The sequence below is a fragment of the Geotrypetes seraphini genome, chromosome 1, assembly GCF_902459505.1.
Source record: "Geotrypetes seraphini chromosome 1, aGeoSer1.1, whole genome shotgun sequence".
NCBI classification, from domain to species: domain Eukaryota; kingdom Metazoa; phylum Chordata; class Amphibia; order Gymnophiona; family Dermophiidae; genus Geotrypetes; species Geotrypetes seraphini.
In genome coordinates, this window is record NC_047084.1 from 175,497,309 (window position 1) to 175,524,680 (window position 27,372).

General features: G+C 43.4%; 1 protein-coding gene across 1 annotated transcript in view; it reads left to right on the forward strand.

Moving 5' to 3' along the window:
- TLL1 (tolloid like 1) overlaps nucleotides 1–27,372 on the forward strand; it is a 414,583-nt gene that overhangs the window by 292,103 nt on the left and 95,108 nt on the right. The window contains 3 exon segments of the mRNA XM_033941915.1: nucleotides 8,701–8,816; nucleotides 18,105–18,207; nucleotides 25,213–25,329. Coding sequence (XP_033797806.1) covers nucleotides 8,701–8,816; nucleotides 18,105–18,207; nucleotides 25,213–25,329 — 336 coding nt within the window.

Consider the following 27,372-nt stretch of genomic DNA (forward strand, 5'->3'; position numbering starts at 1 on the left):
CCTTTATCAGACGCTTCGCTCTCCTCTGAATAATGGTATACATGCATACTGTGTATATGTTTTGCAATCTAAGAAAAGGTACCAAGTCTTGGTGCACACTTACTTGAGAAATGAGGCAACAGTGTCAGTTGGGTTCCATTTATAGCTAAAAACATTTTAAGAGCATAAGAATTGCCATACTGGGACAGAACGAAGTTCCATCAAGCCCAGTATTCTGTTTTTTTGTTTTTATTTTTATTGGAACACCCATCTTATTGTTTTGCCCTTTTATGTTTCACTGTACTATTGCTGATGTAATTCTTATCCATTCACCCATATGGTTCTCTGCGTCTGTCAGTTTTGGTTTTGTTATTATTATTATTATTATTAAATTAATATGTTTGTAATTCTTCAATGTCTGTTCCCATTTTATACTTTTTGTATATTGCTTAGAATTTGATAAGTGATTTAATCAAATTTTAAATAAAACCTGGTTATTCTCAAAAATCTAACACTTCCCTCCTCATTTGACATCCTAGCCCTCTAACTTCCTTCTTTCCTCTGATCCTCATCCAGCCTTTTCCTTGTAGTTCCTTTCTCATTACAATTCCTGTAAACCGTGCCGAGCTCCACATCCATGGAAATGGTGCGGTATATAAACCTAAGGTTTAGTTTAGTTTTAGTTTAGAAAGAAGTAGTTTGTTGCATTTGAATCAGCATCTTCTTGATTACTTAGCCAGCTGAATAACTCAATTTCTTAGATTATGACACATATATGTGCACAAATATTGTGCTACCACTACTACTATTTGATCATTTCCATAGCATTACTAGACATATGCAGCTACAAATCACACAAGACAATCCCTGTTTGACAGAAATTACAATCGAATCCCCAAAATTGTACCACTTGCAAAGTTGACATTAGTGAAAGTCCATGCAGGTACTCCTTTGACATCGGTGAAGGAAGCTTCATTGGAGTCTGGGAGGGAACCTGTTTCTCAGAATATCATTCCTCACATCTGATGTTTTAGTTGACACCGATTCAAATCATTCATAGGAGTGGATCTATATTACTTTTCGGAGGAGGAGTCATATGAAATACCATTAGACCTCTCCCCTACAAAGGAACTAAGACAATCTCTGCCAGCTGCTATCCCAATTCATTTGGAAATTGAGGACAAGCCCAGGAGTGAGATAATAATAATAATAATAACTTTATTCTTCTATACCGGCACAATCTTGCGACTTCTAGGCGGTTTACAATCAAGAGAGCTGGACATTCAGTGAGTTACAATGTGCAGATAGTTAGAGGAAATAAAGAGTGCAGAAACATTTAGGAAGCAAAATTATAGATATACAATTTGCTGAGCGAGAATATAAGGTATACAGATTGGAAGAAATTTCCAAGTGGGCCTGTTAGGAGAAGGCCATGCAATTCAAAAAGTACAGCGAAAATTACGATAATAACAATTTATATATATATACATATATATGTCAATTATGCCAGGGAGAGGAATGCTGGTTGGCCCGACACAGGGAAACAGGGAGAGCTTGGGGTGGCGGTGGCTTTGGGGCCTGTTCCCCGATGGCAGCGGCTGCTTGGGGGGGGGGCCTGTTCCCCGATTGTGGCAGCAGTGGCTTGAGGGAGGGCAGGGAGAAAGAAAGAAAGGGGGCAGGCAGGGAGACAGAAGGAAAGAAGAGAAACAGAAAGAAAGAAAGGGGGCATGAAGAGAGAAAAAGAGAGGGAGGCAGGGAGAGAGGATGAAAAAGTTGGGGGAGGGAATGAGGTCTGGAGGAGAGGAAGCATACAGGCTGAAAGAAGAGAAGAAAGATTGGATGCACAGTCAGAAGAAGAAAGTGCAACCAGAGACTCAAGAAATCACCAGACAAGAAAGGTAGGAAAAATTATTTTATTTTCAATTTAGTGATCAAAATGTCTCTGTTTTGAGAATCTGCTGTCTATATTTTGCACTATGGCCCCCTTTTACTAAACTGCAATAGCGGTTTTTAGTGCAGGGAACCTATGAGCATTGAGAGCAGCACAGGGCATTCTGCACAGCTCCCTGTGCTAAAAACTGCTATCGTGGTTTAGTAAAAAGGGAGGGGGTATATATGTCTATTTTGGTATGGTTGTTACTGAGGTGACAGTGCATAGAGTCATCTGCCTTGATCTCTTTGAAACCCCCCCCCCCCCGGAATATAAGTGATAATTCACATTTTCTCTGCGTACAGTGTGCTTTGTGGGTTTTTTACATTTTATTGTTGGTAGATCATTTTGACTTGGTCATTTTAAAAGTAGCTCACAAGCCCAAAAAGTGTGGGCACCACTGATGTAGTGTATCCAGATTTTCAGAAAGCTGTTGATAAAGGTCATCATAAGAGGCTTCTGAGAAAATTAAAGAGTCATGGGATAGGTGGCAAAGTTCAGTTATGGATTAGGAATTGGTTATTGGATAGAAAACAGAGGGTAGAGTTAAATGGCCATTTTTCTCAATGCAGGAGAATAAATAGTGGAGTGCCATAGGGATCTTTACTGGGACTGGTGCTATTTAACTTATTTATAAATGATTTGTAAATTGGAACGATGAGTGAGGTGATTAAATTTTCAGATGACACTAAACTGTTCAAAGTTGTTAAAACTCTCATGTGGATTGTGAAAAATTGCAGGCGGATCTTAGGAAATTGGAAGACTGGGCCACCAAGTGGCCGTTAAAATTTAATGTATACAAATGCAAAGTGATAAACATTGGGAAGAATAACCCAAATCACAGTTATCGGATGCTAGGGTCCACCTTGGGGGTTAGTGCCCAAGAAAAGGATCTGGGTGGCATCATAGACAATACGATGAAACCTTCCACCCAATATGTGACGGCAGCCAAAAAAGCAAACAGGATGATAGGAATTATTTTAAAAGGGATGGTTAACAAAACTAAGAACTCTATAATGCCCCTGTTTCGCTCCATGGTGTTACCTCATCTGGAGTATTGCGTTCAATTCTGATCTCCTTATCTCAGGAAAGATATAGCGACACTAGAAAAGGTTCAAAGAAGAGCGACCAAGATGATAAAGGGGATGGAACTCCTCAACTAAAAAGGTTAGGGCTTTTCACTTTGGTAAAGAGACAGCTGAAGGAAGATATGATTGAAGTCTACAAAATCCTGAGTGGAGTAGAACAGGTACAAGTGGATCGATTTTTCACTCTGTCAAAAATTGCAAAGACTAGAGGACACTTGATGAAGTTACAGGGAAATACTTTTGAAACCAATAGGAGAAAATATTTTTTCACTCAGAGAATAGTTAAGCTCTGGAACGCATTGCCAGAGGTTGTGGTAAGAGCAGATAACGTAGCTGATTTTAAGAAAGATTTGGACATGGGGGAAGCCACTGCTTGCCTTGGATCAGTAGCACGAAATGTTGCTACTCCTTGGGTTTTGGCCAGGTACTAAGGACCTGGATTGGCCACCGTGAGAACAGGCTACTGGGCTTGATGGACTATTGGTCTGACCCAGTAAGGCTATTCTTATATTCTTATGTTCATGCCTAGGCCTTAATAATTTTCAGGGTCATGTCACTGCTCGTACTGTTAGAGCCATGGCTGCATCAGTCCACTTGAGATCATCCTCTATTGAAAAGATATGCAAAGATGCAAGTGGGCTTCTGTCCACATATTCACTTCTCAGTACTGTCTGAAGCAAGACACCCGATGTGACAGTCGGTTTGGTCAAGCAGTCCTGCAAGATTTCTTTAAGGTCTAGAATCCAACTCTTCCCCCCTCCCCCCAGGTCTATTGTGTTCTGTTCCAGGCTGCACCTCCACATAGTATATACAGTATATGTTTCAGATTAACCGTTCTTTGAACTCACCAACAGTTTTTGTTTTTGGTGAGCCTGGTAGTTAGGAATTCCCACAGAGATTACTATGGCCTGCTTGTCCTTGGAGAAAGCAAAGGTCCTTACCTGTAGCAGGTGTTCTCTAAGGATAGCAGGACAATAATATCACATACCCTCTTACCTCCCTTAGGAGTTGAATTCTTTAGTTTAGCTATATATTATACTGTTTGGACCCACATTCACGTGGCTGGCAGGAAGTGGTGGGACACTCAAGATTTAAAGCTGTACGCACGCTTCTAAGCGTCCACACTCATATGTGAGATTATTGACCTGCTGTCTTTGGAAAACATCTGCTTCAGATAAGTACCTTTGTTTTAATGTGCCTAACATTTAGGCATGAATATTTATTGTATTCCATAGAGTTGGAATAAATGTGAGCACACAAATGCCGCAGGAAATCTTGGGACAAAGGGACGATTGTGTTCCTTCCCTCTTCTTTCTTATGCCATTCCCTCTCTATGTCCCCTTTTCCTCTACCCTCCTCTTTCTATAGCCCTTGTCCTATTGCCCTAATCAGTACTCAATTGCTCTTTCCCTGTCTTTTCCCCATGTTTCTTGTGCTTTCCCTTCTTCTGCCCCTGTTAATCCATCCTTCTTTACTTGGGATGTGAATAACACAAATTTTTCTTTTTGTTTGGCCTTTTTTTGCCTGGTTTTCAGGCTTTTGTAATTCACTGCATACATTTGCTTTCATAAAAATGTCTTATCATGCTTTAGAAATTCCTAACAAATACAAGTTGACTTAGGTTAAGGTACATTAAAACTAATTTGTGTGCAACAAAAGGCTGACATTAAAAAGGGTTAACGTTTGACCAATGGATATGTGTGTTTAAAAAAAAAAAAATACAAATAATATTGGCCATTTAAATTGCTAAATAATCTGTTATTGTATATTTAAAAAATGGGTTGAAAGTGGACAAAATATTATCTGGATGGTAGCAATATTCAGCCACTATCCAGATAAACTTTACGTTTAGTTTAAGTCTAAGCTAAAAGGATAGTGCCAGTATTGTGACCACATTATTCATAAATTCAGTACCACTACTTATATGGACAATGGCACTGAATAATTAACATTAAACACTGCAGATCAAGAATTTTATACCACAGGATCAAATATTTATACCACATTCATTGTTGGTTTAATCATGAATTGATAATTGAAGATGACTCTTAGGCAGATTGGATGGACCATTCAGGCTTTTATCTACTATGTTACTGTTTGAAATAAACTAGTCACTATGCTGCCTGAAAATTGATGCTTACATATCTGTATAGCACTAACTAACTGAATGAGTGCTAATGAATGCACATCCCTGTTTTACACTGACTCTAAATCAGTGGTCTCAAACATGCGGCCCGGGGGTCACATGCAGCCCGCCAGGTACTATTTTGAGGCCCTCAGTATGTCTATCATAAAAACAAAAGTAAAATAAAACAGTTTCTTGATCATATGTCTCTTTAGCTATAAATGACAATATTATTATTAAGACTTAGCCAAAAGGAAAGATTTATCTATATATATAAAATCGGAGGTATGTATGTGTGTATGTATGTATGTATGTGTGTGTGTATGTGCCGCGATCACGCAAAAACGGCTTGGCCGATTTGAACGAAACTTGGTATGCAGATCCCTCACTACCTGGGGTGATATGTTCTGGGGGTCTCGCAGCCCACCTGCACACGTGGGCAGAGCTACAAACAGAAAATCAGATTTCACCCATTCATGTCAATGGAAAAAATGTAAAAAGCTGCCATTCTCACAGTAATTCAAAAACGGCTTGACCGATTTGAACGAAACTTGGTATGCAGATCCCTCACTACCTGGGGTGATATGTTCTGGGGGTCTCGCGGCCAACCTGCACACGTGGGCGGAGCTACAAACAGAAAATCAGATTTCACCCATTCATGTCAATGGAAAAAATGTAAAAAGCTGCCTTTCTCACTGTAATTCAAAAACGTCTTGACCGATTTGAATGAAACTTGGTATGCAGATCCCTCACTACCTGGGGTGATATGTTCTGGGGGTCTCGCGGCCCACCTGCACACGTGGGAGGAGCTACAAACAGAAAATCTGATTTCACCCATTCATGTCAATAAAAAAAATGTAAAAAACTGCCATTCTCACAGTAATTCAAAAACGGCTTGACCGATTTGAATGAAACTTGGTATGCAGATCCCTCACTACCTGGGGTGATATGTTCTGGGGGTCTCGCGGCCCACAACTCTATGTTGCTTGCTCAAGGGTGGGTTCACCCAATAATTTATATGTTCTTGCTCCAGGAGGTGAAACTAAAAATGTTGTTTATAATCACATTTTGCGTTAGTTGTATTGTATTCATTTTGTCAAATATTTCACATTATAATTTGAATATTGTACTTTTTATTAAGCTGTAAAAAAATAATTTCATTCACCACTATAAAGTATCTTTATTTGAATCCATTTACAGTGTTATTGCTATAATTAAATACCCGTGCAACGCCGGGGCATCAGCTAGTAAACTATAAAGAGTTTTACCTCATGCAAAATTGTCAATTCTTTAATAACACATGAACTATTTTTTCAGAGGCCCTCCAAGTACCTACAAATCCAAAAGGTGGCCCTGCAAAGGGTTTGAGTTTGAGACCACTGCTCTAAATCTATAAAAGGCGCCTAGTTAGGCACCTAACTTAATTTTTTAAATTGGCGCTGTTCATTGAAATCACGATTAAAAGTGAATTAAAAACAATTTTAAAAATTTATTAGCTGGTAGGCGCCTACCGCCTCATGGTAAGCATTTACTTTGAGGCATCTACCGGCACCTACATGCCAAGTATGTGTGGTTAGGGACAGAGTTTGGGTATAGATTGAATTAGGCATCAGTAGACGACTATTTTAGGTGTTGGTATATTAGGCCAAGGAAACCCTGGCTTAAAATACTGACACCGAAGTTTATGACCCCTATCAGTGTCTAAGACGATTTAGGTGCTGCTAGGTGCGATTCTACAAACGGTACCTAACTTTAATTGACATGCGGTAGATGCCATTTATAGAATCTAGTCCATTGTCCCTTCCTACTAAAATGGTGTGTGGTCTTCATCATAAGGCATATGCGGACTTAAAGATCTCAATCTGTATACTTTGGAGGAAAGACGAGAGAGGGGAGATCTGATAGAGACGTTTAAATACCTATGTGGTGTAAATGTGCATGAGTCGAGTCTCTTTCATTTGAAAGGAAGCTCTGGAATGAGAGGGCATAGGATGAAGTTAAGAGGTGACAGGCTCAGGAGTAATTGAAGGAAATACTTTTTTATAGAAAGGGTGGTAGATGCGTGAAATAGTCTCCTGGTAGAGGTTGTGGAGAAAGAGACTAAGGGGCTCATAATTGAAAGAGAAAAACGTCCAAAAACCGGCCTAAGTTGGCACTTGGACGAACATTTCTCAAAAATGTCCAAGTGCCAATAATAAAAACGGGTTTTGAACATATTTCTAAACGACCTAGGCCTTCATAGTGCCGCTCAATGTCCAAAGCTAAACAGGGCATGTCGGGAGGCGTGTCAAGGGCGGGAGTTGGGCGGGACATGGGCCAGCTTAGACTTAGTCGTACAGCATGTATAACTGAAAGTTTTACAACAGAGCCTAGACAGAACTTGGACGTTGTAAAACATGGTCTAAATCACAAAAACCCACCTAAAGTCACCAGATAAGCACTGCAAACACATAAAACACACTACCCTCCACTACCCCCCACACACTACCCCAATGATCACCAACCCCCCCCACCCCATAAAAATTTTAATCATAACTTTAAAATTCAACCTCCAAACCATCATCACCTGGCTGCCTGGCATAGGAAAGCCTTGTCATTCAGAGGCCCAGAGGCAGCTTAAGTCGTCTTGGGGGTGGGTTAGGGGATAGGAGGACTCATGCCCATATGCCCCTGTAATCACTGCATTGATCTTTAAACATGTGCACTCCCCTATACACTCCCAAAACCCTTTTGTACTGGCATATAAGTGGCTCCTGCAGCCATAAGGGCTATTGGGGTGGTAGATAAGTGGATCTAGGGGATTCTGAATGTGGTTTGGGGGACTCACCGTAACCTATAAGGGAGCTGTAGGGAGGAGAAGACATGGCACCCTTTTTGTGAAGTTCACAGCAGTGCCCTGTAAGGTACCCCACTATTTAGGTGGCATGTCTGAGTGTGCAGTCCATCACTTTGCAGACCCCTCCCACGTCCAACAGGGCTTGTTCTAGGCATTTTAGACTTGGACGGAAAGTTGGACGAAAATGTGGTATAAAGATAGACAATTTAGTGGCTTGGATAATCAGATCGGCAGGACGTATAATTAGACGATTTTCGAAACGAAAAAAAAGTTGGACGTATCTTTCGAAAATGTGTCTTAAACTATTTTTTACATTGGACAACTTGCGCGATTGACGTAAACGGACTCAGACATCCCTTTCGATTATGCTCCTCTAAGTCTGATTTCAAGAAAGCCTGGGATAGGCATGTGGGATCTCATACAGAGAAGAAGAGATAATGGTTACTGCGGATGGGCAGACTGGATGGGACATTTGGCCTTTATTTGCCATCATGTTTCTATGTTTCTATTTCTCTTCTGATCCTCTGCACCCCATCTAGAGTGGGATAGGAGGATATCTTCTTCCCATGTGTGCTACTGGCAGTTGTTGTAGAGGTGCATGCATGAGAGAGTCCTTTATCTATTCCCATGATGCTCTTAAATTGCTTGATGGCTTTTCAAACAATTTTACTCTTAAAAAATTGCTGTTTCTGCCCAACAAATGCTTTTATTTTGTCTTTCCCCCTGTTTTTCTCTCTTCTAGCTTGTGGGGAAACGCTGCAGGATTCCACAGGCAACTTTTCATCTCCAGGTTTCCCAAATGGTTATCCTTCATATACTCACTGTATATGGCGAGTATCTGTCACACCAGGGGAGAAGGTACTGAAAATAAATCATATGCTAGTTTTCAAACTATTGTATCAATTCACAGCTCTCTTCACCTACCTCCCATACATAGACATTTGATTGCATACATTATTTATGTACTTTATTCATACTTGAGTGCTTGAATTATGGAACACTGTCAAAGCATAATTTTGTTCTTTTTAAGTTTTATTTCCTGTTTGAGATTTGATGTCATTTTCCTCCATAAATTATTTAAAGAACATTTTTGTTATGTCTGCATTTTCACCTGTGAGGGATGGGAAGGACATTTAGCTTCATCACATATGAGATCTCTTTGTCCCACTCTAGATCCATACTTAAGGTGACCAAACGTCCTGTTTTGAACGGGACAGTCCCGTTTTCAGATCCCTTGTCCGGTTGTCCCCACACACAGCTTTGGGATGCCAAAATGTCACGTTTTTAGGGACAGCATCCCAAAGCTGTGCGCGGGGACAACAGGATAGGCGATCGCTTCCTATTCCTCCCTGCTGCACCAAAAAAAAGAAAAAAAGCTTCTCTCCAGGCCTGATTTAAACTTCCTCCCTGTACACCGCCGCTGCTCCTCTGCTTACCTCCCTGCCACTAATCGCGCCCAGAAGCCTTCTTCCCGGCGTTAATTCTGACGTCGGAGAGGACGTTCCGGGCCAGCCAATCACTGCCTGGCTGGCCCGGAACGTCCTCTCCGATGTCAGAATTGACATTGGGAAGGCTTCTGGGTGCGATTAGCATCAGGGAGGTAAGCAGAGGAGCAGCAGCGGTGGGCCAGGGGGAAGTTTAAATCGGGCCTGGAGGGAGGCTTTTGTTTTCCGCAGTAAGGGGGGGGAGGAGGTAGGCAGGCAGGCAGGCTGGCTGGCTGGCTGGCTCTGAGGGAGGGAGGGAGGTAGGCAGGCTTTGGGGGAGGCAGGCAGGCAGGCTCTGGGGGAGGTAAGTAGGCAGGCTTTGGGGGAGGTAAGCAGGCAGGCTGGTTCTGGGGAAGGTAGGCAAGCAGCCAGGCTGGCTCTGGGAGAGGTAGGTAGGCAGGCTGGCTTTGGGGGAGGTAGGCAGGCAGGCTGGCCATGGGGAAGGTAGGCAGGCAGACTGGTTTTGGGGGATTCTGGCTTCGGGGGAGGTAGGCTGGCAGGCTTTTTGGGAGGGGGTGGGACAAAGGCTGGAAGGCAGTGAGGGGACATAGGAAGGAGGGATGAAGGAAGGAGAGAAAAAGGCAGAGAAGGGGAGTTGTAAGTAAAAGAAAGACTAGAGAGATAAAGGCCTGGACCAAAGGGGAAAGACAGGAGGCAGAAGCAGGACTTTGGGAGGTGCAGACAGAGGGGGAGAGCCCCTGAGGAACAGCAGAGAGAGGCAAGATCATAACAGAGGAGGGAGAAAGAGAGAGGGAGTCCTGGAACAAAGGTACAAAGGAGAACTGACACTGGATTTGGGGGCACTAAGGATATAGGAAGGAGGCACTGGGGACACTAAGGACATAGGAAGGAGGCACTGGGGGCACTAAGGACATAGGAAGGAGGCGCTGGGGACACTAAAGACATAGGAAGGAGGCACTGGGGGCACTAAGAACATAGAAAGGGGCATTAAGGACATAGGAAGAAGGCGCTGGGGACACTAAGGACATAGAAAGGAGGCACTAGGGGCACTAAGGACATAGGAAGGAGGCGCTGGGGACACTAAGGACATAGGAAGGCACTGGGGGCACTAAGGACATAGGAAGGAAGGAGGGAGGGAATAGAAAGGGACAATTGTTGGGTCTGAGTACAGAAAGAAATGAAAGATAGGATGCACAGTCAGAAGGAAACGCAACCATACTCATGAAATCACCAGACAGCAAAGGTAGGAAAAATGATTTTATTTTCAATTTAGTGATCAAAATGTGTCAGTTTTGAGAATTTATATCTTCTGTCTATATTTTGCATTATATTTGTCTATTTTTTTATAGTTACTGAGGTGACATCGTTGAAAACCCCCCAAATATAAATGCATTTTCTCTGCATATAGGATGCTTTGTGTTTTTTTTTTAATTTTATGGTTACCATTATGAAATAATAAGATATTGTGTGTACATGAAAAATGAATGGAAGAAATTGGGGGCGGGGCTAGGGCAGGATTGGGGGCGGGACTGAATATTAATAGATGTCCCATTTTGATGAAAAAAATAAATGGTCACGTTATCCATACTATTTTTGCCTTGGTAAAGAAGAAACAAATCCTTCTTCCTATGTTTTGCTCCTGGACTAGGGCTTCTCTACATCTTGGTGAAGTTCCTGGAGTTTTGTCATAAGCACTAGTACACTCACCTTTTAAGCAATCGTCTTTGGATATTTTGCTTCCATCCTCCTATAGACCTGTTTCAATTTTTTCTTTGTTAAATAAGCTTTTTGTAAGATTGGTGTGTAGACAGCTTATGTGGAGAATGAGGAAGTAAGATTGGTGTGTAGACAGCTTATGTGGAGAATGAGGAAGTGCTTGATAAAGATCCATCAAGATTTCAAGGAGATTTCAGCAACAAGAGCGTAGAAGTTTCAGTGCTGGATAGATTGCAAAGAGGTTTGGTTTCAAATGTGGTTAATGCTAGAAATGGCATTAAACGTCATAAGGCACCTCCATGGATGTGATTCTTGTGAGAGTAGGTACTGGAAATGGCCTTGAAAACCCTGGCGTACATTTCCGGTGCCTACCTTTCACGTAGTTGCAATTATGTAAATGGCGCTGTTGCATGATTGCCACATGATTGGTTGCCATTTTTAAGGCGGCCGCCGATAATGGCACCATTTACAGAACCCATGTCTAAGTCAACCTAGCAAAGAGCTTGAGGATCGTCCACCCGATCCCTGTAACCCCACCTCAACATACCCCCCCTTCATTTACGGTAAGTTGGATGGATGGACGGGTCCCAAGCCCATCCGCCCGGCAGGTGGGGGGGAAGTGCGCTGTGGATAGGAAGGGTTGGGATCCCTCCTGCCCGTATTTTTTTGGGGGGTGGGTGGGGTCACGGGTGCATATCAGCAGGAGGGGTTGGGCTCCCTTCTTCCCCTCACAATGATCACGGCAGGAGAGATGGCTCATCTCCCCTGCCATGATCGGGATCCCCACCCTCCGAACTGCCGCAACCCATGGCAGGAGATTAAACTGCTGAATGTAGAGGTAGGCCATTCTCAAAAAAAATCCCCTCATTTTGGACATTTTTTTTTTTTAATGGACATTTTCCCTGCTGCTACTTTCAACATTTAGGACCTTAGGCCAAAAGGGGACTTAGACGTTTTTTTATTATGCCCCTCAACGTCTCAAGCCTAATTGCAAATTTTGGGCTCATAACTATTGTAGGTAAATAGTAAAGTGAACTGATTACAAAAGAGACACATGACATATATGCTCCAATATGATTAATTGACTGCACACCCATGGTCACATAGGCTAGAACCTCTATAATAAAACCCTAAGCGCACAGTTAGGGTTTTGTCCATGCTTAGGGACACCATGCTGTGTCCGTCCGTGCCGAATTTGATATCTGGTGCATGGGGCAGCTTGCGATGGTGATTTCAGTGGCGGTTTGACTCCTGCGCTGCTGGTACGCCTCTTCTCACCCCATCCAGCAAACGCAGCAGCCGCGGGGCATTTTCTAGGCCGGCCCACTTTGATAATGCGAGGTGGGCCGGCATAGCAAAAGCCCTGAGGCTGCCCGGGCTAGCGGATGCTGGCCAGGAGGAGCAGAGAAAGGAGAAGGCCTACTGCTGGACAGAGGGATCAGGTAAGAGGTGCTGCTGGACGGAGGGGGTAAAAGGAAGGGAGAAGGCCTACTGCTGGACAGGGGGAGCAGGGAAGAGATGCTGCTGGACAGGGGGGAGGTAAAACGAAGGGAGAAGGGCTGCTGCTGGACAGGGGGATCAGGGAAGGGGTGGTGGTGGACAGCCGAGGAAAGAGAGAGAGGGAGAAAGAAAGAAAGACAGACACACACATCTATTCTAGCACTTGTTAATGTAACAGGCTTAAAGACTAGTTTCTTCATATTTTACAAGCAACAGGACATGACAGTGATATTAAGCAATGCTATGACACAGTGCTTGTAAGCATTTTGCACTGCACCATCTCTAGGAGAATAACAGAACACAAAGAATGAAACAAATGCTATTATATTGCTAAACTCATTATATTCCCCTCCTACAGTATCCATCTGGTGAGAAAAGTTGTGAAATCCAAATTAAGATTCCTGCATTAGTACTGTCTTGTCTGTTACACGGCTTGAGTTTGCTGGGAAAATAACCCATCCCCCCCAAAAAAAAACTAACAACATTTTTTGCGCACTAAAAACTTACTCCTAATCTCGAGATGTATTCTTTCTGTAGCAGATGTCAGCAGACAGTGTGGGACAGTCAACTTTTGTTATTTTGTTGATAGTAATAGCTACACAAATGATACATTCTAAGTAGAGAATGACACGGGGAAATAATTTGTCCCCATCACAGCCCTTTCCCTGCAACCACTGTCCCTGCCCCGTCCCCGCGACTCCTGTTCCCGCAGCATCTATACAAGCCTCAGTACTGCAATATTTATCTTATTCCTTACTTATAAATCAAAGTTCTGGCTGCTGAACAAGAAAATGAGATGTTCAGCTGGCAGGGCTTTGTTTATAAATTTTTATCAACACAACTAATATACTACTTTATCCTAAAGCTAAAAAGAAAATAAATAGAAATTTTTGTTTCTACCTTTGTTGTCTGGTTTCTGCTTTCCTCATCTTTCCTCATCTTCTCTTCAATTCCTTCCATCCATCTTCTCTCTGCATTTTCCATTTGCTCTGTTACTGTGCCTCTCCCTTCACCTCCCCAACCCCACAATTGGTCTGGCACCAATCTTCTTCCCTCCGCTTTCCCTATAGTCTGGCATCTCTGTCTTCTTCCCTTCTAGCGTCTTCTCCCCAATCTCTGTTCCCCATTTCCCGGGCCATGTGCCTAAGGCCCCGCCCACAGGCAGGACCTAAGGCTCCCGGGCCTATTCTGATTGGCCCAGGCGCCTTAGGCCCCACCAGTAGGTGGGGCTTTGGTTAGGCTGGGCCAATCCGGCCCCATTCATCGGAGGACTGCCTGCCGGACAGACGGGTTTGGCACCCGTCTGTCCGGCCAACTTACCTAAAGGTATGGGGGCGGGGGGGGGCGTGGGTTCTACCGGGGGGTCGCAGGTCGGCTGGGAGGGGGGCTGATCGGGGGTTCTGGTGGGGGCGGACATTGGGGGAGAGGGGTTCGTCAAGGGCAGGAGGGCCTGGGATCCCTCCTGCCTGTAATGTAGTGGGGGTAGAGGATTGGCTGGACCAGGAGGGCTTGGGCTCCCTCCTGGCCCGAATGAGTCGGGGGGGGGGCACAATCGGCGGGGCAAGAGGGCTTGGGCTCCCTCTTGCCCCGATGGAGTCGGGGAGTCGGGGGGGCAAGAGGGCTTGGGCTCCCTCTTGCCCCGATATGTCGGGGGTGCCGCGGTTGGTTGGGGCAAGAGGGCTTGAGCTCCCTCTTGCCCCGATGTTGTCGGGAGGGGGGGGGGGTCGCGGTTTAACATGGCAGGAGGGCTTGGGCACCCTCCTGCCTGGATCGTTGGGGGGGGAATTCTGTAACCGGTGTTGTTTTTGACTGACACCGGTTACAGAATCCAGCTTTTAGACGAAGGACTGGCTCCTCCTTCGCCTAAAAGCCCTTCTGTTGGACGTTTGTAGCCTAGGCGTGTTTTTGTTTCATTATGGCTAAAAAGTGTAGACGTGCTGTGGAGGTACTTTTAGACGTAGTGGAGATTGGGCGTTTAGGCAGAGGAAGGCCATAATCAAAACATGGATGTTTGTTTTGGTTATGGACACTTTCCCTGCTTCTGGGTTGAACGTTTAGGGACTTAGGCCAAAAGGGGACTTAGACGCTTTTTTTGATTTTGCTCCTCCACATGTCCCATCCAGTCTGCCCATCCGCAGTAACCATTATCTCTTCCTCTCCCTATTGGCTAAGGCTCTTAACATTTGCATCTCCTCTTCCTATAGGCTAAGGCTCTGTGCACCTGCATTGTGAGGTCACAGAGCTGCCCATCCGCAGTAACCATTATCTCTTTCTCTCTCTAAGAAATCCCATGTGCCTATCCCAGGCTTTCTTGAATTCAAACACAGTCTCTGTCTCCACCACCTCTTCTGGGAGACTGTTCCACACATCTACCACCCTTTCTGTAAAAAAGTATTTTCTTAGATTACTCATGAGCCTATGAGTATATCAGTAAGAGAACTAAAGTGAATGGTTACCAAGAGACCAATTCTTAAGGTTTTATCAATAATAGAGAGAGAAACCTATTCCAGGTTTTCAGCTAAATCTAAAGGATTGGTAAAATCTTTTATCACGTTATTAAATGTTACTCTTAGCCGAGCTGGATATAGCATACCAAACTTAGCCCCTATTTGTTTTAGACGAGGGCCATATTCCAGTAACCGCTTACGTGACTTAGCTATTTGTTTACATAAATCCGGCACAAATAAAAGGGTGTACCCCTCGAATTTGATTGGTAATAAGGCATGGGCTTGCTGCATGATCTCCAGGACCTGGTTTTATTGAAGCAGACGAATGGCATTGGTCAAGGGCAGGCATGTCCAAAAGATAGATCACCATCTACCTATAGATCACGGAGGAGTCAGAGGTAGATCGCCAGCCCCACTTGGCTCCATCTCTCCAACAGCTCGCCCCATCGCTAGGTGAGAGCTCATGCCAGCAGGTCGTCTGCCGAGATCTTGCTGCCGCTGATGATCCTTTGCATGTCATTTTTCCCTGCATGCGGGAATCTTGCCTGTGGGTATATTGGGAGCGCTTGTTGTTTTTGTGCCAATAGTTTGTGGGTACCCAGGGGGGTCACTGCCTACACCCTGTAACGATACGTCACAAGCCTGGCATCATATCTGGTCTTCTGCTTCTCAGAATTACCCATTCCTGCCCCCACCCCAACACACCTTAGATGTGTGTTATATACCGGGCGATATCCATTCGTAAGGCTTTACCTGAATACACTTATCGTATTAGTTGTGTCGTGTGCTGGTCATTGGTCACTTTATAGTTCGCTTTCATTAAACGTTTTCGGGCAGACACAACAAAATGTCAAGAATTTGGTGGTTTTGACGGGCTTTTCCAATTTTGTTCTAACTTTCATATGCCTTGCCTTTGAATTGGTTCAAACCACTTGCGTCTGCAATTTTATATTGCCTAGCCTTTGCGTTGATTCTGGATTTGGATGTTTTGAACTTGTGTGGTATTGTGGTCGAAAATGGTGAATAAAGTTGGACATCCTAAGGGTTGGACGTCCTGGCAGCCATCACATCTAAGTAGGCAATTTTCAAAACTAAATAAATAAAATTTGGATGTATTGTGGTGTTTCTGTTTTTTTTAAAAAATGGCCATTTCTCTGCGTCTGACTTCGGACGTTTTGCTGGAAACGTCCAAAGTTAGACTTAAGTATCTTATCGAAAATGGCCCTCTCTGTATGCAGAGGTCAGTCCTCGTTCCCACAGCTCTGCCACTCATTTCTCTGAATAGAAGCCTTTCAACTGGTGGTATCCTATATTTATACTGGAAGAGGGGAGGATTTGAGAGTTATAAAAGACTAACTTCTGAAAAATATCAGGACATTTTAATCATCCTTCTAGCTTTGAGACATTTAAGAATCTGTAACATCTTGAATAAAATCCTGAAGTCGCAATCTTAGTTTCCCAAGTATTAAGTGCGTATGATCCCACCCCTCACCCAAACCTATGGGCCCTAGGCCTGTGCCTAGTTTATCTATGCCTTGATCCAGGCCTGTTAGGTAGGTTATCTTTCTTTTTTTTTTTAATTCTTTATTCATTTTCAAAATTGCATCAAGTGTTATATATATTCAATCACATTAACAATAAATACATCACTTAGAAGCTATCATTGGTACATTACATAAACTCTTATCCCTCCCCCCCTCCCACCCCTCCCTACCATAGGTTATCTTTCAAAATTAGCGTAAACTGTGCATGCAAATGTGTTGGACAGCTGAGGAGGCTAAAATAACACACATATATATTGTTAAAATAATTTCTTGTTTTTGTTGCCTTCTCCCGTTGATGTGGACTATTGTATTTCATTAAAATATGCAATTAAATAATGATCAATAAAAATAAAATAGCACATATATGTATGAAAAATGCAAAATCCATAAACTATTTTTCTCCCTAATGCCTCTTTTTCTCACACTGTGGAAACTGGTGCATACTTTGAGCTGGATAGAGGATGACAATTTGCAGACAGGGCACCTTAGGCATGCTAATACTTTTTCTTGCGCTTTTGCTGTCTTCTTTCTTCCCACTTTCTCACAAATGCTCTTGTTTATGCTTCCTTTCTGCCGACTTATGGTTTTCCTCATTTCTAAGTATGACAAAGAGAGTTCCCAGAGAAATTAGACATAATGTTTTAATTTGAGTGCCGGTTGAAATTTTATATCCTCTGATCCTGGTGATGCCTTTGCAGCTGTGCCAGGGCATGACACCAGCGCAGTCCGCTGCCCGTTGAGAGAATACAAATCCACAAATGTGCCGGAAAACGGTTTAAGAACTACTCCAAGCTTATTACTGTCATTTGCTGATTTATCAAAGCACTAAGGAGCTCCATTTAGTGTCAGTATCTGTAGACGTACAGCGGTAGGAACTGTTCAACCCCTCTTTGTTGCTCTCAAATTGTTAGGCTGCAGTAATTAAATATACTGCAGAAGGGAATGTCTTTCTGGTTCAGATTTTACAGCTACATCAAAAAATAACTCCATTAAAGCAACATATTTGGTTCCTACTTTAGAGCACAGTACAGTAAATCTCTTTTACACTCAAAGAGCCAGCTGCTTCCAAATGGAATAATACGAATTTTGGTGAACGTGTTCTGTAAACAAATTTATGAACGTTGTGGTTGATTAGGCCAAGATACTGGCACTGTAATGTTCTTGGAGGTTGGGTGTGTTCAGTCTGATAACTGGCAGCTATTCTCATATTTTGTTTTCTTTCTGGTCCCTGCCAAAGCTCTGTTTGGTAAATATAATGCATTTGTTCAATCGATAGTTACCCAGAAGCTCCTTGGACATGGGACCATAAATCCTTGGCATTTGGGTACATGAGTTTGACTAAGTCTGCTTATCCCTATGTGTAGCTGGTCAATGCTTACTTCTAAATATCTGGTTATGTACTGTACGTGCAGGTAGCAATGTTTAGATCAGAAGAAATCTTTGTTAAATCTGTACTCATTTATCTGTCCTTTTTTGTTCCATTGTGATTTGCAGATTGTCTTGAATTTTACAACAATGGATCTCTACAAGAGCAGCCTCTGCTGGTATGACTATGTTGAAGTGAGGGACGGCTACTGGAGAAAATCACCTCTTCTGGGTAAGAAACTGTTTCTGAAAAGGGGTTGTTTGTGATTAGGGTGACCAGAGTTTTCATTTGGAGAATCCGGACCCTTTTAGGTCTGACCCCAGGCCCGCCCAGCTCTATCCATCTCCGCCCCATCACGCCTCAGTCCTGCCCCCTGCTGCCTGCTTTGGTGAGGAAGAGGGCATTCGCGCATGCGACCTGATGAGTGACATAATCACGTTCCCTCCTGCCCGACAGCGATTTTGAGGGAGGCTTTTCAAAACCTGGACAAAGTGCCGGGTTTTGAAAAGCCATCCGGACGCGGACATGTTCTCCAAATGTGGACATGTCTGAAGAAATCCAGACGTCTGGTACCCCTATTTGTGATTGATTTGAATCGGGACTGAGTCTTCTGGCCAGTGCTAGTTAATCTGGGCTGGGTTTGCCTAAATGTGCTGGTCTCCAGGCCAAGCAATCCACAGCAGCTGCAGATTAGTTTTAAGCCCTGTGTAGTGCTTGAATAGATTTTCAAGCTAATAAATTCAATTGGTAGAGACATAGATTATTATTAACAAGAAATTTGAGACAGCTTGACAAACAACAGCCTCAAACCACATGTGCTGCTAATAATGGCTTCAGCCTAGTGTTTGAGTGAAACATAAACACAAAAGTCCAGCAATCTAACTTTGATGAGAAAAGAGCTTGAGAGCTAAAGCCTTTGTCCAGAAAGTGGCATATAAGGCCAGCTTGTGAAAATTTATCTGCACTGTGACATTAATCAGGATATGTACATTTTTCTAGTCAGTTTCATTCAGTATTTCACAGTAAGGGAAAACATTTTCCATCTCAGTTTGTAAAATGAGAGTGGAATCATTAAAGGAGAATGCATGTTTGTTTTCAAGATATTATTCTGACAGCTTACACTAGCATGGCTTTGTAAAATCATAAATGAAAACCTCAGGGTTTCCCTACTGACTACAGAGTGTGAATTTGGCTGAGAGCAGCAATAAGAGCTAGAAAGATTCTGGTCTGCTTTTCCTTCAGTTTGTGGGAAAACTGGGAAACGCTTTATTAACTACAGAAGTGTTAAAATATTCATTACAGGAACTGAGAACTTGGAACTGAATTATATTTCATAATAACAGCTTAGTTTTTTTTCATAAATAATCTATACAAAACTATAAGATTATTTGCTAGGCTCTAGCTGATTGCTTCCAGGACGTGCCTCTTGTGGCGAGAGGCACATCCTGTAGTCAGTCAATCAGTGCCTGCTCCTTTCCTCCTCACCTCCTTCTGCAGCCCCTAGCCTCCACCGACGGTAATAAGAGGCTCAGGGCCGCGGCTAGAGGACATCTGCACATGCACGGACTTTGATGTGATGACATCATGCATGCGCATGACATCATCATGTTGATATCTGCGCATTTCCAGGTGCCCTACAGCCGCAGACCCAAGATTGGTATGCCGGAGTTTAAAAAGTTTGCGACACACCGGGTAGTAGACTAGGCACAAAAGTCTGATACATGCGTAAATGCAAATTAGCACCCATTAGTGCTTTTTAAAGCCAATTATTAGTAGTTAACGCTAATTTTTTTGCCACGTTAGTTAATTACATTATACACCTAACTGGCCCAATTCTGCAGCTGCATGCCCAATTGTGCACCTAAGTTTGGGCGCCATTACAGAAATTGGAGATGATTGTGTAGCTGTAGAGGTACAGGGAAAGGTGACAACAATGTTTAAGAAGATGGACCTCTCCATATGAGCAAAGGCTAAAAAAACTAGTGCTCGTCTGCTTGAAGAAGAGACTGCTGAGAAGTAATAGAAATCTGTAAAATCCTGAATGGAGTGAAATGAGTAAACACAAAGAGGGAAATTTTATAAGGGCCACCTAAAATTAGACACCAGCAGGTGTCTAGATTGCCTCTGTTGGCTCCTAACTAACCCCCCCTTTTACAAAACTGTAACGTCGGGCACAGAGGTAACAGCTCCGATGCTCACAAAATTCCTATGAGTATTGGAGCTTAGACCACCATGGCCGGTGCTAAGATCCACACTACTGTTTTGTAAGAGGGTGGGGGTTGATCATGCCATTGAAAGCTGATTAAAAAAACAATTTAATAAAAATTCTAGGTGCCTCTCAGGACCGGTGGCTAGAATAGTGTAATTTTAATTTTGCTAACAATTTGAATGTAGGCCCCTCTTGATCTTGAAGCCTAGTTAGCCTATAGGAAAATCCGGCCCTGCCCATAAGTAGTAGGCATAAGCAGTTGTTCCAGGTCTGTACCGCATAATGCTGCCTGATGTGCGAGAAGATGTTGATGATGTTTTTTAAATTTACTTCCTCTTTTAAGCTTTCTACTATGCTTAATGTGGCCCCTGATTAGTTTATGACTGTGAAGCTGCTTTGCTCTTTCTTTCCTATGCGTTTTTTATTTCATACTAATCTGCTGTCTTTCCTTGTTTACATTTAAAAGGCATTGTAGCCTGCAAAGACGCCAGTGTAATGATTCCTTTGTCCAGTGGAAACATGAGATGCCGGCACAGCTTTAGTCATTGCACTCTTGAATTTCCCTTGTGCCGGACTAGTGCTGGGAAGGAACTGGCAATATCCTCTTTCAGGCCGTTATTAATTTGGAAGACTTTCTTTAAACATGTTTGACCGATTAGAATCTTATTCTTTTGTAGTCACTTTTATTGGTAGTAAAATGTCATTTCTTCTTTATGCGAGAAAACATAATGGATCATGTTTTATTAGCTCAAGCGCACATGCTTATAGGGAATGAGGCAGTCCTGTGGGTTATTATAATATCTACCCCTTTGGTCCTATGTAGAAAGAGTAATATGAGTCAAGGTTTATAATCTTAGCCGAGCGACTGTCCATATTACAAAATTATCACTCACTTAAAAAAAACCTAAGCATAAAAGGAGAGATGTTTATCAGGGTAGGAATGAGGTAGAGCAACCAAATTGTCTTTGAAATTCAGCATACGCAGAGCTGTTAATCCCCATTGATCACTAATGCTTGGAATATAGAACTAGATTCAGTAAATGGGGCTGAAAAAATGTTCTTGTTTGTCTGTGTTTTTAATAGTTTTTAAAAATTTTTATAGTTATAGATGGTGACGTAGCGTCACTTCAAATTTTTATTTTACCTAAAGGTTGTCCTTTGCTTTTACAGATTTGTACACCGCCTAGAAGACTGATTGGGTGGTATAAGAAATTTTAAATAAACTTGAGGTATCAGGTAGCTCAAGCATTTAACTTTTCACCTGGTATGTTATAACACCTCACGGTATATTTCATGTTACACATTATCCCCTGGAATCCACAAATGTCCACGTGCAAAACGGCGGCTATCCTGTGATACACAAGCAACTAAATTGACTAATGAGCCATTAGAGTGCGAGCCCACCAGGACAGATAGGGAAAACTGCTTGAGTATCTAAATGTAAACCACTTAGACTATAAGTGGTATATAAATTCTAAAAATAAATAAATAAAAATCCTATATAATAAAAAGCTAGCCGCGCATGCGCACTCAGACCTGCGTGATCTGTCATCCCTGATCCGTAGGTCCGTGGCCAGAGTGCGTATGCGGCGGACAGATCGGGAAAGCACAGCACAGCCGGCGACTCCCCCCCTCACGCCCTCACTCACTGCCAAAACCACCACCTCCTCCTTCTCGCCGGCTCACCCGCTTCACCCGCTTTTAAAAATAAAGAGAAAATCGCTGCACTGCGCTAACGCTGGCTTTGCTGTCTTCTGTCCACTGCGGCCCGCCCTCTCTGACTACTTCCTGTTTCCGCTAGGCTTGGCCGCAGTGAATAGAAGACGCCGAAGCCAGCGGTTGTAGCCGTAGATCTCCGTTCCTCCAGGGGGGGTCTGGGAGGAGAGGGTTCGTGGCCACTCAGCGCCCCCACCGAGGAGCCCTGCAACTTTCCACTGCCCGGGACCCGAGTCATTTGCCGCCCCCCCTCTTCCCTTCCCGCGGGCCCGACTGGCGATTTAAGCAGCGTGTCAGCAGTCTTCACACGCTGCTTCGGGCCCTTCTACTGCCCTGATTTGCTCCGGACATGCCAGAGTAAATCAGGGCAGTAGAAGGACCCAAAGCAGCGTGTGAAGACTGCTGACACGCTGCTTAAATCGCCAGTCGGGCCCGCGGGAAGGGAAGGGGGGGGGCCGCAAAGGACTCGGACCCTCGTTTGTAGTCGCGACTGTGGGAAGGGAAAGGGGGTAGAGGAAACGCTACAAGAAGAAAGACACAGGGGAAGGTGCACAGGGAACTGGTGTGGGGGAAGGGAAATGGAGGGGGAGAGAATGCTGCTTCGGACAGACAGACAGAGGGAGGAAGGGACACAGAAAGAAAAGAAGAAAGACACAGGGGCAGGGAGATACACAGAAAGACAAACAGACAAAGGGGGCCAGGGACAGAGACAGACAGAAAGAAAGACAGCGGGAGTCGCGTCATGAGGGGTGCGGGATGCCGCAGAGGGAACTTTTCCAATGGGTGCAACTGGGCGGCTGTCGGAAACCTCTGATCGGGGCAGAGCAAGATAAGTGTATCATAGGGATAAGAAGGAGGAGGGGGGAGAAAAAGGAAGGGACGCCTACTGCTGGACAGGGGGAGAAGGAAAGAGGTGCTGATGGACAGGGGGGGGTGAAGAAAAAGGAACGGAGGCCTAATGTTGGACAGGGGGTGAAGGAAGGTGCTGCTGGACAGGGGGGAGGCAAAACAAAGGGAGAAGGGCTGCTGCAGCATAAGGAGAGCTATGAAGGGGTGGTGGTGGACACAGGGGAGGTAAAAGGAAGGGAGAATGGACAGGGGGAGCAGGCAAGGGTGGTGATGGACAGCCAAGGAAAAAGAAAGACAGAAAGAAAGAAAGCGGCTAAGGAGAGAGAGAGAAAGAAATAGAGAGACACACACACATATATTCTAGCACCCGTTAATGTAACGGGCTATAAGACTAGTAATAAAATAAAATTAGTGCTAGTCTCTAAACAGCACTCTAAGTTGCATGCCATGTATAGAATAACTCTTCGTGCCAATTTTCTCATCAAACTTTGGGTGCAAGGATTTACACCACCTGAAACCTGGTGTAAACCCTGGTGCGTAAGTTAGGCGCAGCTTCCCAAAATTCAGCAATACTGTGTGTATTTTTAGTGCATGCCCCTGACCTGCCCATGCTTCTCCCAAGGCCAGGGCTAGTGTTAGACATAGACATTATGGGGCCCAGGGCAGAAATTAAGGAGCCCCCTCCCCAATTTCTCTCCTCCCTGCCCCTTCTCTTATTTCTCCCACCAAATGCCCTCCCATCTATCACTCCTCTCTTAATTTTTATAATCAGTTGCTCCAAGGGACCCCTGCAGGCCAGAATGTCCTTCCCTTCCCCACATCTGGTTCTAAAGGTTGTCGTCATGGCAGTGATACTCTAACTCTGCCCTTGACCTTCTTGGCGTTATTCCTCTGCCATGGTTCCCCACGTGGAAACAAGAAGTTGCATCAGAGAGGTGGAGGACCACAGCAAAGGAACCGCACCAAGGAGGCCATGGGAAGAGCTAGAGAACTGCTGCTGCACAGGCAACCTCGTTGCATACAGGTGAGGGGGGATTCGGAATAAGGCGGGGAGAAGGGAAGAACTTCCCAGACCATGGGAGCCCATTAATAATAATAACTTTATTTTTCTATACCGCCATAATCTTACAACTTCTAGGCGGTTCACAGTAAAGAGAGCTGTACAATCAGCGAATTACAATCTTAAAGATCAATGAATTACAATCTTAACAATTAGCGAACTACAATATAGTATTAACATGTTACAGTGAAGGGGCTGGATGGCCAGCGAATTACAGAATACAAATGGAGAGTAAGACACTGAACAGACAGAGAGTACAGAATATAATTAGTGAGGGAGCGTAGTATCAGCATGAAGAGTAATAGTTTTAGAAGGAGGGAGTGTTTTGACTAGGAAATAAATCTATTGAACAGAGCAGTCTTAATTTCTTTCCGAAAGGCGCCGTAAGTCAATCTGGCTCTATCAATGAAGTTGCCTAGCCAGGTTTGCTGTCTGCTAGCTTGAAACTTAAATGTTCTTTCCAGAAAGGTTCTGTATTTGCAATCTGTGATCTTCGGGTAGGCAAAGAGATTGCAATTTCTGGTTGTCCTTGTGGGAGTGTATAATTTGAAATGAGGTGAAAGATAATTGGGGGCCATTCCTCACACCAGTTTGTAACAAAAACAAGAGAATTTGAATAAAATTTGTGCCTCAACTGGCAACCAGTGTAGAAGTTTGTAGTAGGGACTAATGTGATCACTTTTTTTAAGTCTGAATATTAAGCGGACAGCTGTGTTTTGCACTATTCTTAATTTTTTCATGTTTTTTTTAGGTATACCCACGTAAATGATATTGCAGTAGTCTAGGGTGGATAGTATCAATGACTGTACCAGTAATCTGAAGGATAAGGGGTCGAAATATTTTTTGATGGTTTTTAATTTCCAAAGTGTGGAGAAGCACTTTTTTGTTACCAGGTTTGTGTGATCGATCAAGGTTAGGTGGGTGTCTAAGGTGACTCCTAGTATTTTTATGGATCTCTGGGGTCCAGGGCAGTTGCCCTGTTTGCACCCCCTCCCTAATATTGGCCTTGTCCAGGGCCATGCCCCCTTTTAAGTTGCACACAGCTCTTTATAGAATAGCGCATAGCAGATGCACATGCAAATGCAAACTGTTACCAATTATCGGCACTAATTGGATCATTAGTCAGTTTAGTTGATTGTGCATCACAGGATAGCACACAGTTTTATGGAATCCATGGGGATAATGTGTAACGTGAAATATACCGTGAGGTGTTATAAGATACCAAGTGAAAATTGAAATGCTTCAGCTACCTGAGAAGAATTCTATTAGCCCAGTTATATAAGCAAGGAAGTAAGTTAACACTATTACATATAAAGAAGCCAACCCAAAAGTCTTTGAAGAGCATGGACCGGGCATTCAGATTCAGGCTGTAGCCATTCAGGCCTCTCCCTTTCTCTTGCAGGAAGGTTTTGTGGTGACAAATTACCAGAGCTCCTTACCACCACAGACAGCAGGATGTGGGTGGAGTTTCGCAGCAGCAGCAATTGGGTAGGGAAAGGCTTTGCAGCAGTCTATGAGGGTAAGTCACTTAAAATGGTGTAACTGCATGCGTTACTTGAAAAATCTTGATAACCAGAATTGGAACACTAAGTACTTGAAAGAACAATAAGTACTTGAAAGAATGTTTAGTCAAGAAGCTCACTCTTTCCATACAGTCACTCCTGTTTCACGAGAGTGAGGTTACAGTAACTTAGCATCCTTTTAAATGTAATTCACAAAACATCTTTTCTTCTGAATCTCTTAAAAATGGTAGTAATAGCATACTTAAGACTGCTTTTGTCTTTTTTTTTTGTATATGGAGTTTGTATGTCCCACTGGTACCATTACAGTGAAGAATAATGTCAAAAGGATAATTAGCATAGGAATGGAATCTCATTATACTTAGGGTCTTTTATTCAAATCTGAACGTGGTCTCCCCAAAACTTAGAGAAAACCAAAAAAATTCTGTGGAGTGACAATGTTCCTAAATGGACTTTGAAAGTGTCAAAGTTCCAAAGGTACACTGAAATCATCCACATAAAATAAATTCATCCACATAAAAACCGTAAAGGACCTAGTCCGCTAGGGATACAGGACCCAACACGGTCCACGTTTCTTCAGGGGTCCCTGGGGGTCCTATAAAGGTAAATATGTAGGAAACAATTGTGTGTTGAGCCGGAAGTGAGACACTGCTTTCGTTTGCAATAGAAAGCCCTTTATTTTTATATGGATGAATTTATTTTTATGTGGATGAATTTATTTTTATTTGGATGAATTTATTTTATGTAGATGATTTCAGTGTACCTTTGGAACTTTGACACTTTCAAATAAAGTCCATTTAGGAACATCGTCACTCCACAGAGTTTTTTTTTGTTTTCTCTGGATTTTCTTCTCTGTGGATATTTTGGGGTCAATTCCTTTTGTTTTTTTCCCCAAAACTTAGCAATGTTTATTTGCTAACACATCATCAAAATGAATCTTCCTTTTGTTGTCCCTCTTATGGGTTTCCATTATTGACCTGGACTAAGTCCCACTGACTACTTGCAAAACCTGGCATGGATTAACCAGTGGAAGAAGGGACTCTCCATTTCAAAGCTCAAGGTGCAATGGTTATTTATTGGTGCTAAGAGGAATTAGTTAAAAGTTATGCACACAAATTTATGTACCCTGATCTGCACGTAAATTATGCGTGCAGACCCAAAAAATAGGCATGGCCATGGGAGGGTCATAAGAATAGTGCAAGCATTCCTGTAATGTATGAGCGCTTTTATAGAATAAGGGTGATCTGCACTTAATTCAGGTGTGAGGATTTACCTCACTGTTTAGTTGGTATAAATGATTGCACTTAAAATTAGTCGCAGGACCCTGTACCAAGTGCTACTCTATAAACAGCATCTAACTTTGAGCACCATTCATACCATAGTGCTTAGTTTATTTTTTTTCATCATCAGTGCCAATTTTGGGGTGCCATTTATAGAATTCAGTCCGATATGCAGATCTTTTCTCTGTCCCTAAAGGGCTCACAATCTAAGTTTTGTACCTAGAGCAGTAGAGGGTTAAGTGACTTGCCCAGGGTCACAAGGAGCTGCAGTGGGAATCAAACTCAATGCTCCAGGATCTCAGATAGCCAACTCTAGGCTTAGATTTACAGGGGGTCAATATTCAGAATTTTTTAAAGAACATAAGAATTGCCGCTGCTGGGGACCAGTGGTCCATCGTGCCCAGCCATCTGCTCTCGCGGCGGCCCTTAGGTGCAGGGGGCAGGTCTCCTTTGCACATGATCAATTTCACTAAAATCAAGCATGTGTGTAGGGGGGGGAGGGGGAGCAAGTAGTGTAGCGGCTCAGGAAAACAAACATCAGCTGGTGGAGGTCTTTGAGATCGCTGCCAGCCCAGGTATGTGGGGTTGCAGCAGGAGCAGAGAGTAGAAGGAAGGTGAGGCAAAATGTGGGCCCACTCAACCCCACTTTGGGTTTAGGTTCCCCCCCAAACCTGGATACATGCCTGATGCTGAAGTTCACATTTTTAAGCAATCTTGACTGTGGACTTTAAAATATTGAGGGTTTGTGTTTTATAGTTTGCA